At 39.1% G+C, this 21,970-nt stretch overlaps 2 protein-coding genes and 2 long non-coding RNA genes across 7 annotated transcripts; 2 read left to right on the forward strand and 2 right to left on the reverse strand.

The window, feature by feature from the left end:
- The first annotated feature begins 318 nt into the window (after positions 1-318).
- Positions 319-2,152, forward strand: LOC112179831. The gene is made up of 7 exons (XR_002927927.2): positions 319-450; positions 573-638; positions 749-795; positions 1,189-1,235; positions 1,327-1,332; positions 1,779-1,820; positions 1,899-2,152. It is a non-coding gene; the product is annotated as an uncharacterized LOC112179831 (long non-coding RNA).
- Positions 2,153-3,609: 1,457 nt separating this feature from the next.
- LOC112179829 (phospholipase D beta 1) lies at positions 3,610-12,260 on the reverse strand. 4 transcript variants are annotated; one of them, XM_040510107.1, is made up of 11 exons: positions 11,634-12,260; positions 11,185-11,540; positions 7,479-7,589; positions 6,954-7,148; positions 6,190-6,468; positions 6,033-6,101; positions 5,792-5,933; positions 5,253-5,401; positions 4,768-4,971; positions 4,503-4,688; positions 3,610-4,201 (listed from the first exon to the last, which is right to left on the reverse strand). In XM_040510107.1, exons 1-11 carry the CDS (start codon positions 12,112-12,114, stop codon positions 3,854-3,856), a joined length of 2,520 nt encoding a protein of 839 aa, XP_040366041.1. In that variant the 5' UTR covers positions 12,115-12,260; the 3' UTR covers positions 3,610-3,853. The 4 variants fall into 4 exon arrangements, with proteins under 4 accessions (XP_040366041.1, XP_040366040.1, XP_024174078.1 ...); XM_040510106.1 differs by having other exon boundaries at positions 11,185-12,260; XM_024318310.2 differs by having other exon boundaries at positions 4,503-4,700; positions 4,804-4,971; positions 5,777-5,933; positions 11,185-12,260.
- On the reverse strand, positions 8,360-10,547 carry LOC121050386. Its single transcript, XR_005802811.1, has 3 exons — positions 10,051-10,547; positions 9,861-9,956; positions 8,360-8,570 (listed from the first exon to the last, which is right to left on the reverse strand). It is a non-coding gene; the product is annotated as an uncharacterized LOC121050386 (long non-coding RNA).
- A 4,930-nt stretch (positions 12,261-17,190) lies between the features above and the next one.
- On the forward strand, positions 17,191-18,139 carry LOC112175829 (glucose-6-phosphate 1-dehydrogenase, chloroplastic-like). The gene is made up of 4 exons (XM_024313579.2): positions 17,191-17,457; positions 17,547-17,641; positions 17,801-17,915; positions 18,107-18,139. The coding sequence occupies exons 1-4, from the start codon at positions 17,206-17,208 to the stop codon at positions 18,137-18,139; spliced, it is 495 nt and encodes a 164-aa protein (XP_024169347.1). The 5' UTR covers positions 17,191-17,205.
- Positions 18,140-21,970: the final 3,831 nt, after the last annotated feature.

A 21,970-nucleotide genomic window follows, 5' to 3' on the forward strand; every position in this document is an offset into this window, starting at 1 on the left:
TCAGACTCAATCACTCAAACCCTCTCCTCCTCTCTATTCAATTCAAACACAGAACTCTTCGATTTCATTCTAGGCCTCGAAGGCTTGAAGTTCGATTCGATTCAAAGCTTTAAACCCAGAACTCTTCGATTCGATTCGAGGCATCGACGGCTTGAAGTTCGATTCAATTCAAAGCTTCAAACCTAGAACTCTTCGATTCGATTCGAGGCATCGACGGCTTGAAGTTCGATTCGATTCGAGGCATCGACGGCTTGAAGTTTGATTCGATTCAAAGCTTCAAACCCAGAAAATCTCATATCTAATCAGAGATTCATGGCCTACGGCCGAAGTTCGATTAGATTCTAACCCAGAACTCTTCGCCTCTCGACCTCTTCTTTGAAGTTCGTTTCGATTCAAATCTTCAAACCCAGAAATCTCGTATCAATTCATTCGATTCATGGCCTACGGCCGGTGAGTTTTCTCTCTCGTATCAATTTTTGGTAGATTTGAGTTTTCTCTTTGGTTAATCTTTCGATTCTAGACTGAGTAATCTCAAAATTGTAATGGTTTTACTTTTTTGCATCTTGCTGCAGTTAATCACTTAATCTCAAGTGGAATCAGTCTCTTTGAAGTGGAATCTTGATTTTTTACTTGTATATGTGAGTTCTAAACCTGTGAGTTGGGACTCTTTCTTAGTTTCTTAGTTTCAGATACCAATTTATTCTGGGTTTCATGGTTTCTTAGTTTCTTTACCAATTTGTGCTTGCAGGAACAGGAGGACGAGGACTAAGAAGCAAAGTGACTGCACAACTGAAGGTATAATTCATATTATGCAAAGTGACTATGAATGTTCATCATTTGTATTTGACTTGAGAGTTTGTTACAGTAATTACTAATTTTCAAGAGGTTTAGGTAATGAAAATGTTATGGTTTGTGAACTGTGTTATTGTTTTCTGTTTTCTGTTTAGGGTATGGTTTTAATGTTTTATTGTGTTATTGACATTAATAAGAAATAACTTATTGTTTTCTGTTTTCTGTTTAATGTTTTTGTGAACTGTTTTCTGAACTAAGATGTTTGTTTGTTTCATTTCTTGTATATGTGAGTTCTAAACCTGTGAGTTGGGACTCTTTCTTAGTTTCTTAGTTTCAGATACCAATTTATTCTGGGTTTCATGGTTTCTTAGTTTCTTTACCAATTTGTGCTTGCAGGAACAGGAGGACGAGGACTAAGAAGCAAAGTGACTGCACAACTGAAGGTATAATTCATATTATGCAAAGTGACTGTATGAATGTTCATCACTTGTATTTGACTTGAGAGTTGTTACTGTAATTACTAATTTTCAAGAGGTTTAGGTAATGAAAATGTTATGGTTTGTGAACTGTTTTATTGTGTTATTGTTTTCTGTTTTCTGTTTAGGGTATGGTTTATTGGTTTTAATGTTTTATTGTGTTATTGACATTAATAAGAAATAACTTATTGTTTTCTGTTTTGTGTTTAATGTTTTTGTGAACTGTTTTCTGAACTAAGATGTTTGTTTGTTTCATTTCTTTCTTCATCTTTTTGTAGCTATGGGTACTCAAAGTGCTAACCTCAGTCAAGCTAGTAGCTCTAGCCCTTCAATAAGTTCTGCACCTAATATGACGAATACTGCAGCTTTAGATCATTCCCCTTTAGGACAACCACCCGTAGGTCAAACACTCCCACCTTTAGGTGCTTCTGGTTCAGGTGGAAGCCATTATTTGCACTTCGGATTGGTTAAAATCTGACCCCCCAAATTTGTACAAAGATCCCACTGAAGATGACCTTGAAATGTACCACACTTTGGAGGAACTTGAGAGGGGTAAGCTACTCATATTTTCTGCTTATTTATTTTATGAATCATGATATTGTTTTTAACCTCCTCTTTGTTATTTTGCAGAGAATGCTTTTAATCAAGGAGTGGCGGGAACAATGACCAATACCAGCTCTACACAGTCACAAACTACTGCCTTGCTGCCCTCGCAGCCTACATCTTGAGCTTTCAGCTTTCTTGTTCATTGATTGAAATTGCAGAAACTACGAGAATGCTTTCTTCATTGAGTGATGAATGATTGATGAGATGAACTGTGAATTGATGGGATTAATTATTGAACTGTGAATTGATGAGATGAATTATTGAACTGTGAATTATTGAATTATAATTTGTATGAACTATGAAGTGATGATTGATTGATGAGATAAACTGAATTGATGAACTGAAGTTATGTATGACAGGTTTTTTGCTTATTTTTCATTTGATTATGGTTGGGCCTTTGTTTGGAAATTTCTGACAGGTTTGAGCCTTTACAATTTCAGTTGGGCCATAGCTGAAAGCTGGCCCAATCTTAAACTTGGTTGGAGGCCCAACCAACCGATACCGAGAAGTTGGTATACCGACTTTCGTGGCCGGTAATGGTAGCCTATTTTGTGTGCCAAGAATGTTTGGTACGGTAGATGGTATTGGTCTTGAATGTCCGGTACCGAACCGAACCCACCCCTACTCATTGGTATGTTGGTGAGTACTGGGGTCTTGTGGGACCCATGTGATATTGGTGAAAGTGTTAACTTCTACAGAGTTTAGGTCATTACAAGGCTCGACTGTCAGATGTCTGCGGGCTTTTAAGGTGCAAAACCTTAGACTTGCGGGGTCTGACTGCTATAACGTGATAATTAGCGCTGGACCTAGATATTAGTTGGGTTCATGCAGGCCACGGATGGTTTATAAGTTTCCTAGGCTGGTGAGCTGCCTCCCCCCAGTCTAAATACCTTTGTCCAAATTTTGGCTACAATTGGTAATCGACTACGAGACTCAAACTCAGGATTCTCACTAACGAAAGAAAGACCAAATGGTCCTGGGCAAACAATCTTTCGGTTAGGCTAATGTGTGCCATGCATTATTCCTATTTTGTTACATGGACAGCTAAAAGCTCGAAATATCAAAACTATATTGATGTAGAATGAATGGCAGTCCGAATTGAAGAACAGCTCGATCGTGGAAAAGGAGAAAAACCCGGTTTGTTGCAACTTTGACATTCGGTTTCAAAATCGCAATTGTTATAGCTTTCCGGAAAGGGAACTACGCCAGGAACAAAACTTGCCGCTTTGCCACAATATGTTGGCTTTTTCGGGCTTTCGAGGTCGTTTAGGGTCTCAAAACTGCAATTTACTGTTTTTCAGAATTTTCGGTTTTCTAGTTTGTTTTGGACAACAGTGGGCTTTAGGGTTTCATTGTTAGTCGCCCTAGGGTTTCTTTTCTCATATATATGCAACCTTAAACGGCTGCAGAACTTATCTTTTATCATATTATCAATCAAATTGAGAATTTTCTTTTTTATCTCTGGTGGACTCCAAAACCTTTGTTTTAGGTTTATTGCTTGTAAACCTTACGTGATCTTTCCGACTGCGTCATATATCACCAAAAACTTCGACCTCAGAAGTACATCTCTATAAGGTTTCGGTTCTCAAAATAATATTCCTTTGATATTTTTAAAGGAGATATTGAAAAAAAATAAAGTTGAAATATTGTTCTGATTTCGACCAAATAAAATATTCTCTTCTGGTGAAGTAGTCAATCTTCTTTACCTTAATTAGGAGACTAGGATAAGAAAACATGACACTAACATAAGTTTCTTCTTTTGAAAGCCATCAATTCTTCCAATTACAGTTGCAAAGTTTCAATTGATCGATAACCAGAAAGGAAGCAAAGCAGGACAAAGGCTTAGTAGTAGACTTAAACTTGATGGATATGAGCCTGCATCTAATCGTGGTGATAATATTCTTGAGAACCACAGAGTGATCACATTTTCAGCAATTCAGTAAGGATTTGAGCCTACTCTTGGAAGCCAATACTTTGGATCAGGTGGTGATGATGGCGCCTCTAAGTGATATTGTCCTCCCACTGCTACTGATACGCAGATTCTTCACTACTTTTATGTCGCCGAGACTCCCCAATATATTGCCACCAACGTCTGGAAATGTTGGACACCCTGGAAGAGGCCCCACCGTGCCCGTTGGACCAACTTCAACCGGATACTTGAGGAGGTGACCCTTCATTTCTGTGACTACGTCGTCCAAGTATTGACTCCAGTTCTGCTCACCCAAAGACCTTACCCTTTGAACACATTCAAGACTCTCTGGCTGATTGAAACATTCTTCAACAAGTCCTAAATGCTCTGCCCACAGTGACATTCTGTATCCATATATCTACAACCATGCAGGTTATAATAAATTTTTACATTAGTTTCTTGTAGCCTTGCATTCAAAAATGACATTGCTTGCTGCTGTTGAACATAAACTCAGGATTAATTACCCTATTTGAATGCGCACACAACCTAATATTGGTTAAAGTTCTTTAAGAATTGTATATCCTTGCATAATGCATGGTCTCCAAACCTCTCTCAGCCTTTCCTTAATTATAGTATCAGGAATACTTTACCTACCTAAGTGCACTGGAAACCTGTAGCAATGTATATACAGAAATAAAGTTTCGACTTGTCAGGCTTACCTTTCCGTGTGGACTTGAGAGTTTTCTCGCCCAAGTATGATGAGGCTGATAAGCCCCCATTGCTATTTCAGTATCTCGGAGACCTTCCATGGATCGCTGATTGATATTTGCAGATCCCACTATAACATATTCATCATCCACTATCATTCCTTTAGAATGGACATAAATCATAAATCGCCGACTATTCTGAGTGAGTACCTAGCAGGTTACCAAAGAATTAACAACTGTAGTGTGTCGGAAAACATAGCTAATGGAAAAGAGAGACCAACAAAATATACTCAAGAGATGTAAGGGAACTTACTTCGGGAGTGTTTGCTGCACTTAAATTATTTGCAGCATCTCCACTTGGTTTCTCACGATTTCCGAGGCAAAAGAAATTCAAGTAGTCTTGTGGACAGTTCTTATTTTCGAGCCCAACCTCCTTTAGAGCCTTGTAAATGATTTCATACATCATTTGCATTGTTTTATGCTGCAGTAACAAAAGAATTGGGATTTATTTAAGATAAGTTTAAATAAATTTGGAGCTATTTAAGATCATTTGAAACTTGACATAAATTTGAATTTCACAGATGCCTTCATAAGGACAAATGAAAGAGAAATATCTAGACCCAAAAGAAGAGTTCCACCAGTACTATTCACCTAGAGTATTATTAAGCCCAAAAGCTGTATGTGACATGATGAACTCCAATGAGTCTCAAGCCAACAACAATTGCTTAAGACCTACAATTACATATTTCAATAGTAGATTACCTGCCAAAGGAGAATTCTTTGAAGGGGCATATCATTGGGATCACCTTCTGGCCACATGGGGATGACAATATATACAGAAAACTTCTCATTTGCTTTGATTTTGTTTGCTATTTTCAGAGCAATTTCCATCGGTATCAAATTGTTTGCACCTGGATAATGGCATTATCAGTTTGTCACTGACATCTCAACAACAATAAAAGCAAGCATATACATGCAAACTAATTCTGACTAAGACTCACTGTATTCTTGTTGCAAAAGCGAAATCACAAATCAAGACATCAATAAAAGTGAAGAAACCAGCAACAACAAGCAACTTATCGCTATGGAAGGTAATCAGGTAGCGGTACATTATTGACACTACAAGAAACACATAGCATTAATATAAAATATTTTGATTTCCAGTGTTTTTCTATATATGTTGGTTCTAATCTAGTGCGAAACTAGAAAGGGAACATTGACGTGCTTATAGAGAACCACCTCTAGCTCATTTCCCAACTAGCAGCTGCAAAGATTACAGTTCTCACCTGTATCACTATCACCAATGTTTGACTTCCAATTATATGATGATCCAATAAAGTACTGGTTCTCTATGTAAATAAAATGTTGAGCAGCACGGATTGCTTTTACATATGCTGCATGTATACTCATGTCTATCAGCACATTTTTCCCACAAACAAGGTTCTGTTACAGCAGACAAAGGTAAGGTGATCCATCAATACTACAAAGTATGTGAGAAAACATATCAATGGCAACAAATTACGAAACCAAAGTTTCTCTTACCATCCTTGTAGCTTCTCCAGTGTCTTCGGGAAATCCTTGCACTGAATGGGAATCAATTGAACGGAAAACCTACAATTGTTCATGAAATTGTGAACAGTTACCATGCATATAAAATCAAGAGAAGCCTGGGACAATAGCCGATTGACATCCAACTCACCTGAATATCCCAAGCTTCTTTATCATCCTCACTCAAGCGAGGAACCTCTGTCATCCCAAGAATTTCAGGAATTTTCTCAATCTTGATTAATGCATCATCATCATCTCCTCGTAATTTCAGTTTTTGAAGTCCTCGTTCTTTTAGTTTGTGAAGACCATGTGGTTTTGAAGCCATCCCCCAACGCTGCTCAAAATTGGTGAGGATGTCATAAGCAGCTGGACCATCAATTTTACTGTGCAAATCATGCCATGGCTGCCTTGGACACCCAATAACGGGTTTCTGTTTATTTTTAGAAAACAAGAGGGTTAAAAAGTGAAAATGAAAAAGAAATCTTTATGATTATGTTTATTACTTTAGAGATCCTACATCAAGGTCATCACTCATATTTTCGTGAGAAATCTGCTGATCAGCCATTAGATTAGCAAACAGCAAAAATGTATTAGATGCTTCATATAGGATCTCATGTGTGATAAACATTTAAGAAAAAACAAACTCCGGAGATAAAGAACAGTTAGAAAGTTTTCTCCTTCACGTTTTATACAGAGAAAGGATTCTAAATTTTCAACACTGTATTGTGTGCATATCATCCTGTGATCGATGGATGTACTCAGGACTCAGCACATGACATAGCTCATGTATTACTGTAGAAAATAATTTACTGTAGACTGCCTATAGCCCTAAACAAGAAGAGTGTGTACAGTTCTCAGATAAAGAACAGCAAATTTATGTACTACAGCACCGTAGAAAATTAATACAATGTTTACCGAGAAAGTAGGGTTACGATTGTCATCCTTGTGCACTGAACGTAAGGTCCTAAATATAGAATGCTCCGGAGTATCATAACGTCCCAAGCACAAGTCAAGACCTCCAACAAATGCAATGATCTTTCTTTTAATATGTCCAGCATCAGCGTCCACAATTACAGTTTTCTGATGATGGGTATAGACTATTCCAGCTTCCTATAAACAGATTAGAAATATGAGAGGTTTCAAAGAAAGTACTATTCAGAAAATAATTCATTGGACGATTGTATCTGATCTGAAATATGAATATCTTTCTGATCTGAAATATGAATATCTTAACAAATTGTTTTTGGATCATTCATCGTCGTGAACTTTGGACATTGTATATTTCATTTCATTTTTTTTTTCCTACACCAGGTTCATTAATACTTTAATAATGTAGCTGGCTAAGTAAATAGAGATTTCCAGCACGACTAAAATAAATTTAAGAAAGTATGATGACTATGATCACAAACAAGCAACTGAAGCAAGGACATGCTATCCAACCATCTTTTTCCCCCAGCTTTGGACTGATGATCGAGGGCAGAGTAAAAACTGAACTGAAGAGTCCTTAAAGAAACGTCGAGCGTCTTCGTCATTAGTATGCATGAGCCCTTCCTACATACACATTACAAAGTCAATGAGTATCTGGCGAAAGAAAATATTTAATTATTGAGTGCCAATTGAGCAGGTATAAATATTGAAGTGTGAAATGAGAATGCACTGACATGACATGAATGAAGAAAGATAAATCTTCTCAAACTATATGGTCAGCCAAATGAAACACATAATGTTTTTGTCCCACACATTGGTAAGGAAATAATATGGGACGAAAATTAAAACTACAGAGACCTAAAGGAAACATGTCTGCAAAATTACGAAGTATAAGAAAGTACAACACTCGTTAAAAATGTGCATGGAAGTCGATTCATATTTCCTTCACTCATTTACACCTAGATTCAGGACAGCTTTCCCACAGCTGCAAGTTGTTAGTGTGAGTCATCGTTCCTTATTAGGCATAGACTACAAGGGAATATATTGTTGCAACTACTTACCTTGTATATGCTGTGTAATACAGTAGTACACAATAGTTGTAGTACGTTGTAGTACGATTGTAATCAGTTTATATCACTACTAGAAATTTCCCCAATGGGGACCAATTTATAAAGGTGGCTTTTGGCCCAACACACACTGATTTTGGTGGCTAAAGGGCATTAGCCACTATGCAGCCACTAATTGGATATCAGTCCCCTTAATTGCAGGTGCTAATGGTACAAAGGCCACTATTAAAAAAACAGTGTGAACACAGAAACCAATGCAGCTCTTCACACTGTTATGGAATTAGTGGGTGTTTATCCTTTGTAATCACACTGATAACAGTGGCAAAATAGGTAGGCTATATTAAAAAAAAATGCACCAAATAATTGGTGCATATATGATCTTGTACTGTATTTTAAATGTATTATACAATAAATTTACTAGTTAAAAATACATCCATAAGAAACTATACACTACTAGAAGTGATACTCTTGTAAGCTTCGTCAGTGATTCACAGACCCTTGCTTCCCGCAGCTGGAACTCTTCTTTGATATGGACAACCTGCAAATAACATCATGTAGTTAGTTCTTGTTCAAACAAATATACAAACTGACATCTTAACATATAAAGAACTTTATGGTAAAACAATTGGATACATAAAGTAAATTGCAAACAAGATAAAGGATCAACCAGATAAATGATAACCACACAAAATTTTGAATCCTATTAACTTAACTAAAAGGAAAAATAACCAGTAATACCTGCCCACAAGTATGTAGAAACTCTCAAAGAACATACTGGTCATGCATCTTATAAAAAATCAGTCCAGCCTAAATGCAAATTCAATAGATAAATAATATTCGAAAGGCATGAGAGCAGAGTGAAAATGAAATGTTAAAAACAAGCACTTGGATGCTTGACAGAGCAATTATTCTTTTTCCTTGTGTTGGGTTTTTGATCTTTGAACTATGATGGAGAAAGCACTATGCAGATAAAGTTGGATTTCACACTAAGAAATCAATCCTTAAGCACAAAGCCCCTATTACGATAAGAACCAAAACTGTTTGGTCACTCTTTATGCATTTTTCTTGAATAAACTTTGCTCGCGATACTTCCACTCAATAAGTAAAATTGATGCCAAAAACTAACCTTCTATAGGGAAACAGTAAATTTCTTAGATCAAATACTCAAGATTGTATAGTCTGGGTTGCCCCCTACGTATATGTCAATTGAGGCACCTAATTCCAGTTTGTGATGCACTTGCATCTTAAAAATCTTATCCCTACAAAAAAAATCCCTTAAACCTGTATCTTCTTCATCTAAGTGCCTAATTTTCTATCGGTAAGGTGAAAGGGTTGACCCTTTTTCTCTCAATTTCTTAACAGTATAACCAATGTAAAATCTAAACTACCAATAATTAATTTGTACATCAGCTCTCAACCCCTCCTCTGAGTTCATAAAGTAACAAAATGCCAGGAGCAGCATTCTAAAAAGCAAAACTAATCCAGCACAACGCATTATAATAAACAAGGGTAAGTATTGGAACTATTAGGCCATTATTTGCTTACATTTTCAGTGTCAAAAGAAACCCAAATTCAAGCATAGTGAGGAACCTTTTCTTCGATAATGGATATGCATACTCACAAATGCAATCCACTCAATCAAGCAGTTCAACTCATATATTCCATTCTTTACAAGCAACCAAAAGTCACTAGAGGAGAGAAATGGATATGAGGTGCACAGAAAAAGGGGGTAACAAAAAATAAATAATGAAAAAAATAATAATAATAAAGCTTGCAACTTTGTAGTTATTTCCACGTTCTAACAAGTATAAGAGAGTAAGAACGGTACCAGGAAGAACAGGGCACAAATTAACCATAGCATACGATAAATTAGTGTTGTGCTGTCGATTTTGTACAATCCAAACTTATGGGATTCCAAAGCCATCTGGGTCGATATTGAACCAAAAAACCCAAATCAAAATAGATCCAATTAAGAAACAACAACAATGAGAAGAAGGAAGAGTGGGAATAGGAACTACCTTGGTGGAGGCCTGGAGAAGAAAAGGGCATAGATTCAATAGGTACTAGACTGGGAGAGAACTTGGCATCTGGTAATCAAATTATAGGGTTTGACGAAGAGAGAGACTGAAGGGGTTCAAGCTTGATTTTTAATTTGACCAAGATCCAAGCAACTTCTAACCTCGACTAACAATTGTTCGAGGCCGGGAGATTAAGCAGCTACGGGTCAGATCCAAAGAGAAAAGAAACAAAGCTGAAGGCTTCAAACGGAGGATCGTTCTTCTTGAGAATCCCTCCTTGGCTTGACGATAAAGCCGTTTGGATCTCGATGCAGAGCTTGGAAGCACGTCAATGGCAGCTTCGAGTTCTTTGTAACGCTGAGATTGAAAACCGATGACAAGTGATGGGAGACGATCTTTTCCGTACTGCAAGAAGATTGAAAACACTATACAGGAGAGAGAGATCCAAAATTAGAAGGAGGGGAGAAAAACTATATCTTGTTTTGGTCTGCAGATGGAGAAAGAGAGATGAACGGAGGAAACCTCCATATCTAAATTAGGTTTGAAGCTTGAACTCTGAAAGGGGTATATATTGAAGGAAATTTTCTCTCATCGTTGGATCAACTCTACATCACTAATCCAACGGCTATAAGAGATTGTCAAAACCGATAGCTGACACACATGTCAGCTCCACTACCATGTTTGCACCGATATCGGTGAGTTGAATTATAAAAAAATCACAAATATATTCATTTTCTCACTTACCCACTCTTGTACGGTGTGAACCAAATTTATCCCACCAAAAATTCACATCAGTGGCTTACTATTGTTATTTCCCACTGTTGCTTTTTAGTGCCTACTAGTTAGTCCCTATTGGGGAAATTTCTAGTAGTGTATACACCACAGAATGGGTGTAATAATATATCAGAAAATTCATTCTATAAATCTTGTTCTATTTGACTCGAGTAGTAATCAATACTGTTGGACCTTAAGACAGACCCTGAGACAGGAATATATCAGATATGCATAGGCAATTTCGGGAGCTTCAACAATGAGCGCATAATAAGTTGATCGGTAAATGCATCATTGAACCAAAAATATGCTACAGTCAGAATATGAGCATGTATGTATACGTCTAATCACCTTGGGCCTTACCATTTTAATTCCCTTAATAGAAGTTGGATCGTCCCAAACAAGAAGCAGAACTTTCACACCTTCCTGTGACTTGGTCTTCAGCAGATCACCTAATGTGCTATCTGATGAACCATTATTATTCCGAAGCAATCTGACTTTGGGGTGCAGTGACCACCCAGCTATGTATATCAAACGGCGGGCCTGACTTATTGCATCAAATATGTCTTGCCAACAATTTCCATGCTCGTACTTAAGACCGCCGTCAAGCTTGAAGTTGGGGAGGCAACCATCAGGAACATGAGCATCTTGATAAAGAGTAACTTTACCGCCTTTCCTAACAGGAAAGTAAGTACCAGGGACCCCTTGATGATCAGGATCTAAACCTACTCCGCGATTATAAAATGCCATTTTTTCAATCGCGGTGTACTGAATTGACAAGCTCAACACAGCTCCAGGCATACAGCTTTTACCACTGGTAGTGTCAAGGATAGGGAAGGTTCCCTCAACTTTGATGCCAGAGTACAACTGTTGAGCTGAGATTCCAACAAAACCTATGGTCTTAGAGCCGAAAACATCACTGTGTTTCACAACAAAGTTCACTCGTGAAGCATAATGAGCAACAGGAACATCAAAATGTTGCTCCCACACAGGGTTCTCTGTACTACTCATCACAAAGGTCCTCCCAATCACAGCATTTGATAAAGAAATCGTAACATATGGAGAACTGATAATATTTTTGCGTCTCGTCCCAGGCAACTTCGCAATTGCATGCCCCACATGCTTGCGAAAACTCTCCATGTCAGGAAGGTTTTCGGCCTTCTTGACCCATATGACTAGGGAGCCATGTAGCAAAATCTTCAGGGTTCCACTCTCAAATGGAATAACTTCTTGACCCTGAGGATGGTCTGGGCCTCCAAATGACAAGGATTCCTGGTAAGTAGGATTAGCCATATAAGAATACTTCTCACCTCTTCAAAGAATTGAAGTACACCCAAAACTCAAATGTTCTAACTTTTGAGCTCTGCTTCACATAGACCCCAAAATTTCTTAATGCTCCACACAGAAGCAAGTAAAGCAGATAAGGTTGAAATTCTAGAGAGAATTGGCCAAAACTGAAATGATGGGTTTGAGCATAGACAACACTTAAACATGAATTTATTGAACATAAGAGAAACAACACTGTAATTCTCGTAGTTGACTTGCAATGGAAGACGACGAAGACGAAGATCCATCATTTTCAATTATAAATTATTATACAAAAAAAAATAACTGGACGTGTTTAAAATCAATGCAAAATCTGCAAACAATATGCAACTAGGCAAGTGGGAGGTGGATCAATGCAAAATCAATGCAAGTGGACGTGTTTAAAATCAATGCAAAATCTGCAAAATCTCTAATAATGTTCTTTTGATTTGAAGTCCCGGCAGTAGGCGGTGGATCACGATCACGGACTTTAAGTTGTCGTCTGTAGTTTCCCAGAGTTTCTTGTTAGAATTATCTAACGTCGGTGGAGTGAGATAGGAACGAAAAGTCGCCAAGTAGGTTTGTCAGTTGATGCGACGAGGAAGAAAACAAAGAAATAGGCGCGTGTTTAACAGGGATAATCCGAAATCGGTGGAGAGACCTGTTTGGCTCCAAAACCAGCTGGTGTGCAAACAGTCTCTTTTGAGCGTGTGGTTGCGCAGGCGTGCCAGCACCGCGGGGTGCAGTCGTTGGGGTAATCCCTTGACCTGACTTCTTCTTCAAGCGTTGTGGACGAGGAGAGCACCAACCTCGTCACAGGGTTCTTCTCTTGCCTTTCGTGAAAGGACTTTTTGCCTTACTGGGTAAGGGCTTTGGTTGTGGTCTCTTGCGTTCACCGAATCGATACTTAGTGTTGTAGACTAAGCAGAGCAATCACTGGGAAGTTGAGAGAAGCACGGGTTTGCTAAAGCGTGACTTTAGCTTCGCTGGTTTGCGAGGGTGTTACCCTTGCTTCGCTGGAAGTAACAGTGGCGGTTGTGCTAGCAGTCGGCTCCTGGGGAGACTGGGACTGGAAGTACGGTCGCCGGGTTGATCTGGTGAGGCTGACAGTTGGCTCGCGAGGAGACTAGGACTGGCGGGCGACCACCGGGTTTCAACGAGGTTGAAGGTTTTGCTCCGGGGAGGCTTTGTAATCGCTGGGATTGATTGATTCGAGAGGGCTCCTTGATTTCGCCGCTTAACCCTGTATTTATACCCTAGGGTTTCGACTGCTCCTTGCCTTAGAAGGATTCTTAATTGAAGTTTCCTGTTCAATCTCTACTACTCGATTTCAATAAGGTTTCGTCTCCTTATGAAACACGGAATGGGCGAAGCTATAACCCAAACCCGAGTAATTTTATTTTTGGGCCGCAGGTATCGGCCCGCTGGCTCGAACCCACTAGAGGATTTTGCCAAAATTGCTTTTGGGCTCAAACATTAGTCTTGCAATAGTTCCACATCTTGACTGAAGAGGTCTTGAGTCAACACTAGTCTTGCAATAGCGTTGCTCTAAAGCCACTTGCATTGGCTTAATTGAAAATTGAACAGACCTCAATTGCTAGGTCGTGAAGCTTGAATGACATTTAGTCATCTTGTTTCGCTACAGATATGCTTCCAAGCGTAAACATGAATAAAAAAGGCCACAGGTATTGGCCTTAGAAATACTAAGACACGATAAGTCTTAATATGAACTTATGAAATTTGGCATTAAGGTGATGCCACCAAAACGCTCTATTTGCCCCCAGCTTTGACGAAGCGAGTTAAGCGCGAGGTTGGCGAACTTTGAAGGAAGGTGTAGGACCTTAGGACGTCCACGTGCCCCCCCCAAGTGAAGAAGGCTAGCTGTTTTTGATCGCGACCGAACAGCCTTCACGGCCTTTAGAAGCTGGCGCTTCAAGTATTGATAATTATGCCAAGTGTCTTCGCGAATGAGCCGCAGCCTATTAACGCTGCATGTACACATGTTGGACCGCCGCGTGCGTATTCTCCTTAATTATATGTGAACAGCGAACATGCATATAAGTCACCAGTATTCCTTCGCGAACTGTTTTTCGCAATGCCATGTAATATAATAGCCACTTATTCGCTGGCTCATGAAATCTTTAAGTTGCTCGCGACACTTCGCGGTGATAATGGGCTACGTCCGCAAGCGTTTGCTCACTTAATGGTATCATTATTTTTCCTAGGCTCTTCGCGCGCGGTGACCAACCCCTTGGCAGAGTGTTTACACCCATGTCATCGTTGCAGAAGGCTTCTTCTATCACGTCTTTTAATGAAGGTTGGGTGTCTATCAGCCTGCTCCTTCTTAATTATATATGTAAACAATGAGCCCATATATCCTCTGTAGCAGTATTGTTAATATAAGCCACTGTGTAGGCTATATATTTAATATATACGATGGCAGAATGCACCACCTCCTCACCGCTTCAGATGCAACCTCCAAGATAGGATGGAGACCACATAACCTAATTAATTATCAACTTCAGCCACATGTTGGCTTAGCTAATAAAGTAATCTCCAAATAAATTTAGGCCACAAATCAAAATATAGTGGGAGCACAAATAAGAACGTCTTGGTAGTTTTCATGAGCTCAATTCGCAGCCCACAGCTTCTTGTCCTGTAACCAATTCGCACTTGCTGTGAAGAACTTGTCAAAAGCTTTCTTCCTTCAATTCCACTGTAATTGGCATTTGCATCATCTACTTTTGCATCTTGATCATTAAGCTTTAGCTTCCATGCTGGGACCACCGAAACGGCTAGGCAATGAAATCACAGAAAGCAGCTTTGCAGAACCTAAGATATTTGATATTAGGTGAAAAACATGGAAAAGTTTAAGGTTTAAGGCCACAAGTCTTGGCCTTAGTGACGCTAAGACAATCTAAACAAGTCTTAATGTGTGAAGTCTGCATTAAAATCATGCCACAAAAGTGTGAAACACATGCCCTAATCTCCTTTGACCAAGAAGAAATGTTGGATCTGCAACTTGTTTCCCCCATGTGAACCCAGATCAAGAACAGTCCTTCGTCATGTCTATTGATAATACGTGTATAATTAGCCGCTCTGCTTTTTCCTCTTACACCATAAGACAATAAGTTGCCAGATCACCAAGCTTTAGCTTTCATGTTCCAGAGTCTAGGAAACTGCCGCTATACATGGGATTATACTTTTCTTTGCTTCTGATAACAATAGAGTTTTAGCAGACTGTTCTTGGAGTTCTGGAAGTCATGTGATCTTAATCCCAAACTCGTTCCTCCTCGCACACTTACTGCACATGTCTCTTGGATACGAAGATTTCCACAGCTACTTCTTGATTACACTCGAATATGCTTCAACGACAAACAGCCTCTTGTCTCAGTACTTCTATAGGCACCCTGCAAATCAATGCATACTGCCACTGTAATTGGCATACATCACACTAGTACAAAAAGTTAATCACACAACACTAATCACACAACGGAACAAAAATCATCTGTTGTGTGTTGAAGTCAGTTTAATCATACAACGGTGCTGGTTGAATTCTGTTGTGTGAATGCCAACAAAGTGATAACTTTTTTATAGGAACTACATTGCACAACGGAAATTAAGCATGGTCCGTCGTCTGATTCTTAAAAATTTAGCGGCAGATTTCCCTCCACTCTCGAGTCTTGGTTGCCTATTGAAATCTGAAATTTGGGCTACTTGATACAACGGTGCTTGAGGTTTCCGTTGTGTGATTGAAAACTGAATGCCAAATTTTGAGGAAGCTTGCTTGAATGTCTTCCACAAGGTAAACCTAGTGCAAGTTGTAGAAATTAGACAACAGAAGTTATACTTTTCTGTTGTGTGAAGTTAGAATATAAGCGGCAACATTTTAAGCCAAAATGCTATGGGCGCGGTATATTTCCCTCCATGTGTTTGGCATTTTGATTTTTGGGTGCACTCTTACAACAGTTTGTTAGGTTTGTGTTGTGTGAGTCACTTTAGATTTTATTTGAAGTTTACTTATACCTCCCACACTCTTGAAACTCCCTCGACAAAACGAAATGAAACTCAGTCCTCTCAGACACACCCTAAATCTCGGTCCGCTCTCAATCCTCTCTCACAAACCCTAAGTCTATTTGACTATTTGAATCTCTCTCACCATCCTCTCTCTCTATCTCTGTGCGAAACCCCTATCTCTCGTGCAAGCTCTCTCAATCTCGATCTGCAAGTCTGCAACCATGGCCGAAGCTCAAGAATCCGATCAAAAGAGTGAAGAAGAAGAAGAAGAGGAACACTATGGAAGCCGAAGCTCAAGAATCGAGCCCCCAAAACGACGCCGTCATCACCTCCTTCTGCGAGATCACCTCCGCCTCTAAACAAGAAGCCCTCTTCTTCCTTGAATCCCATAATTACGACCTCGACGCCGCCGTTTCCACTTTCTTGGACAACGAAAACGCCGCCGCCGTCACCATCACCAACCCGGTCCAGCCCTCCCACTCGCTCTCCCCGTCTCCGTCACACTTGCCCGAGTACTCGCCCTCCCAGTCGACCCCTCGATGTTTCCCAAGTCCTCCTTATTAACATCTCCTCCTATTCGCCAATCTCAACAAGACCAAACTCCTCCAGTCCAATTTGGCCTCTGAATTTCTCAATCAAGAAAACACACAGAACCCAGAAATGGCGACCCTTCCATCCACCCATTGCTGCCGTACTTACTCCTCCTCATCATCGGCGTCGTATTCTTCCATACACAGAAGCCTCCAGAGGGTGGCCGTTTCTCCGAGTCCGCAATGTTTCGTCTCCGCCAAGGTTTCTCTGTAGTCTCAATCCGTTTCGCAACAAAATGTTGTCAGCATGCAAGATGGTTAGCTCATTCACTCTTTTCAATGCACTAGTTTTCTGGGCTTGTCTTGTTTGTGTAGCCTGTGTTGACTTGAATGTAAAGTTTCAGTCTTTATTTCTTTAAGTTTGAGTCTTCGATGTGTTATAGCATTTGGGATTTTAGTAAAACTAAGCTGTTGTTGAATTTGGACTTGGAAAGCTTGTGGCTTTAGAATTTAGCGTGTCTTATTTGGATTTATGTTGGTTGTGTGGGCAGTGGCTCCAGCAGTGAAGCCTGTTGAGAATGAAACTGCTTTCAAGAAATTGAAAGACAGGTTGCTGTCAGCTACGTCTGGGTCTGTGGAGGAAAGTAAAGACGCAAGTGGGTTTAGTTTTGAAGAATCTGAGTCTACTGTGAGTATTACTGTGGTTGGAGCATCTGGGGACCTTGCAAAGAAGAAGATATTCCCGGCTCTTTTCGCACTTTATTATGAGGGTTGCCTCCCTAAAGTGTGTGAATTTTTCTCCTTCTCCTGTTTATTATTGATTTGGAGGTTTAGATCAATCAGTGAAAAATTAATGTGTGATCTTTGTTGCAGCACTTTACTATTTGTGGTTATGCTCGGAGTAAGATGACTGATGCAGAGCTTAGAACCATGGTTAGCAAGACGCTTACTTGCAGAATTGACCAGAGGTGAGCACTGCTTCATTCCTGCTTTTGTGGAATGGGGTTGCTTTGCTTCTTATGTACGGTGTGGAAGTTCTTACAATTCTATTACTGTTTTTTATCTTGTTGGTTATGGAATGTGTTTAAGTTAGTTGGTACATGACAAATTGTTTTTCGGAACTTCAGGGAGAACTGTGGCGAAAAGATGGACCAATTTCTTGAAAGATGTTTCTACTACTCTGGTCAGTATGATTCACAGGATCACTTTGCACAGCTGGACAAGAAACTAAAGGAACATGAGGTAATTTCCGTGTGTCTGAGCTTAGTGATAGAATGTTGGCTAGGCTGTTATACTTTGTATGGACATTCATTAATTGGGATCAGACTTGCGCATGATTACATTTTGTTATTTCTCATTTCAATGGCATTCAAGTAAATTTCTCCACGTCTTAACTGTACTCTGTTTAGACTGACAGTGAACTGCATGTGTAGGCTGGAAGAATTCCTAACCGCCTGTTCTATTAATGTAATAGGGATAGAGACTACCTTTCTTCATACCTAGAGAGTCATTCGTAGATAGAACTTAGAATAATTCTGGCTTCAGATCGGCCTTTGGCATCACACTAAAGGTGCCTTGGAATCGCTTCAAGTCAGGCTTCACATTTCATTAGTAACTTATCAATGGCAAAGAGAACTCAAATGACATCAAACTGAATATGCATTTGGGAATTACATTGATTACATAGTCCAGGACAACCTCTTAATTGCATGGTGGTTAGCATATGGATGGACTTATTTGTTACAATCTGAACTTGGCTCCTGGATTACTTCTCTTAATCCTGGAAACGGTTTCTGAAAGAATAAATGTATCTTGTGTTTCTCCTGGATGCTTAATTTCCTGTATTCTTGGATTTAGGTGGTCGACGATGTTGTTTCTTCAAGAAACATTACTGAATGGTTGCAGAACAATGCCCTCGAGCAGCTCATGGAGTTCACATCTCATCTCTACAAATTTCTTGAGCCTCATGTGAGTTTGATAACAGATTTTTTCCACTGTAGAGTTTGACCTTAAAGCCATTCTTATGAGTGCCCCTCCAGCTCTCATCTCTTATGTGGTATATATATATATATATCTCTCTCTCTCTCCCCCCTAAATATGTAGCTGTTATCTTTGGTTTTCTGGCATAGTTATGTCAAACTATTTACAAATGTTTGATCTAGTTCTATTGGATGCTATAGAAATACGGACATTGCTCCATGTTGCCAGACTACTGAGTAAACTTGAGAAACTCTTCCCATTAATCTTCTCCTTTTTCCTTTGTTCAATTTTTCTCATAATTCCTTCTGATGCTGCATCACTATGAATTTTCAGTTTTCACATATGCCTGTTGTGCATTGGTTTGCTGATTATAGGTCCATGTAGATGCATGATGTCTTGCATGATGGCAAATCCTAAGGCCTTTCGTTACTTTCAACTTGGCAAACTTCAGATTATAACATCTGATATTATAATATTCTCAATGGAACAAATACATTATCCTTCATGATGCCTAATGACTACATATCATGTGTATTGGATAGTTGGGCTGTTGTATCATATTCATAAGGTTGAATATGTCCTCAACATCCCTTATACCACAAATTAAAAGTATAAACCAGATATAGCAGGTTTTCCTTGGTCAGCAGTAGTTGTGGACATGAACGATCATTAGCCCTTGGATTCTAAAGTTTTTACTTCTTTGCTTAGATCTTCAAAGTCACAATGGAAGCAAAAGGTATAATGGATTGTGTAATGGTGTGTTGATTTTCTTCAACAGAGATTTCAACTTGTTCATGTTCAATTTCTAGTGTGGCTTTAACTTCGCTACTGGATTCACACACTTGTTAGAATTAGGCACATAGACAATGCGCGAAGAAATTTGGCTATAGATTAATCCAATTTCCTATTCCTGGATTGTGTAATGGTGTGTTGATTACTTCTTGCTACTTGTCGATTTTGCAGGAGATTACAAAGGAGACATGGTTGCTCACCGAGGAAGGGAAGACATATGCTGTTCATGGAACGCCAGAAGTACGGCTCTTCCTGTCCATACCGCAAGAGGGCATCACGAAAGATGAATTGCAGGTAATGCTTCTATGCATTCTTCTCGTGCTTGTGGTTTTTATGTAGTGAGTGATGTGCTGGTATTTGAAGGTGGGATGTTTTAATGCAGAAAAAGTTTGATGCATTGGTTTTCAAAATAGCTTGCGCCCAGGCTGCAAAGAATAAATGGGTGGACTTTGGAAAGAAACTAGTGACCAGAAAGGTAACCTCTTACTCAGAAATCTCACTGCACATTAGTATCTTTTAGATTCTTTTTTGTACGGCATGTAGAGGCTTTGAATTTCATGGAATTAAACCTAATCCAGTGATGTGTTTCAATTTATTAACAGAAGTTGGCCTTCTTTATATAGGATTGTTTAGATTCTGCTTTCGTGAAATTTTGGTTAATGGTTTTGGTGATGATGGACATACGAAAAAGGTTTCACTCTGAAGATGAAGCTGATGGCATGGATGAGGATGTGGATGGTAATTTCTTTGTTTCTTTTACGAATGTTGTTGTTTATTTTTACTGTAAATTGTATGTTTCAGTTTGTAAGTTTCACATTGCGAGATATAAGATTACACATTTGCTGCTTAGGAACAAAGAAATATTTTCGACTGAGGGTTTGGTACAGCTTTGGTTCAGGAATTAGAGGTGAACTGTGGTATGTATGAAGGTTTGTTGGGTTAAGGTTGAGTGAAGAGTTGGATGCCTTTGAATGATTACTAATGAAGTTGGTGTTACCAAATCGTTCATAAGCCGAAGGCTGCCATTAGATAAAGCACCGAAGTAGTATGATTAGTATCTTTGGGAAATTTTGCTCTGGAATGTAAAACTTGTTGTAGTTGGTCTATGAATCATTGAAGCCTAATGATGGCTGCTCCCTAGTTTTTCAGTCCTTATCGACTTTCTTAAAACATATTCATATTTAAGTTATGGTCCTTGACTAATTTATCAGAAAATTGGATTCCTGACCAAGATCTTGTCTTATTTTTCAGCTGATTCTGCACTGTCTGAGAAGACTATTAAAAAAGTGCTGCCTGGTAAGTTCATTCATGTCCTGCAGTTATTCTGATCAGATAAACAGTTTGCAGTCCTTAGTTTATAGTTGTCATCTTAACCCGTATGTCTTCTGGATTATCCGTTCTTTAAGTACCTGGCCATATCTGATAGCTAACACGAGTTTATTGTAATCAATCTTTGCAGGAGGTGAAGTTAGTTTTGATGATCTATCTGCAGAAGAGAAGAAACTATTCCAAAGAGCTGTTGCTTCTGGAGAACTGAGCAAGATGATTAAGCCTTGGGATCCTTGGTGGTTGAAGCCTTCTGCCAGGACAATATCCTTCAGCAAAGAAGGAACCCAACTTATCCAACCGCTTGCCAAAGAGGACGAACCAAGCAAGTGAGATTCCACCAGGTCCTGAGACACCACTGCCTCCCCTCAGCAAGCTTAGTTCCGCGAAGCCATCGCCATTCTTAGCTGTTCAAATGTTTGGTGGCACTATCTGTCGTCATGTTTTGTTTCATTTTTGTCTATCTGTTACTTTAATTTTTTTTATCATAATATTCTCCTTGTGCTTGCTGTAGATCCAACATGTGGATAATGACAAGGTCCAGACTTTGCTTCTACGGATACAGGACGCAACAAAACAACAAATAGCAGCAACAAAACAAGGGAAACATAGAGAATCTGAAAGAATGGCAAGCAAGGACCTGGGAAACTTAAATTAGTTTTTGGTAATAGATTATCTGCGTTAAGAGGCTCAAAATTTCTGAGTTTTGATTTTGACACTTCTTGCAAATTTGTTGATTTATATGTTCTGGTGGTAGCTGTGATTTCTAAGAGAAATTGTTATAAAACCCTTCTGATTTGATGAATGAAAAAATGTATTTGTTTCCTTCATTCCCTAATTTACTATATACTAAATAGGAGTCTCAGATATAAAGGTTAGGCTGAAATTCTGAAAACAAATAGGAGTTAGTGTTTGGTTTTGAATTTTTGATTTGATGTAACATTTTTGATTTTGATCGTAGGTCGCTGGGGTGGGAAAGAGAAGACGAGAGATCCTGATTGTGGTTGACTTCCGGAGGAAGGTTTGGGTTTGTTTTGTGAATTTGGATTTGGTTTCTTGTTTTCTGCTTATCTCTGATTGTCTGCTTTTTGTGTAAACAATTTCTCAGTTCGTGTAGAGGGGGCTGGGTTATTGGGTTTTTTATTTTTTATTTTTTACTAATCGATTGGAATCTAAGTGAATGTCTTTTTGTATGTCTT

The sequence above is a fragment of the Rosa chinensis genome, chromosome 7 (assembly GCF_002994745.2).
Source record: "Rosa chinensis cultivar Old Blush chromosome 7, RchiOBHm-V2, whole genome shotgun sequence".
Taxonomy (NCBI): domain Eukaryota; kingdom Viridiplantae; phylum Streptophyta; class Magnoliopsida; order Rosales; family Rosaceae; genus Rosa; species Rosa chinensis.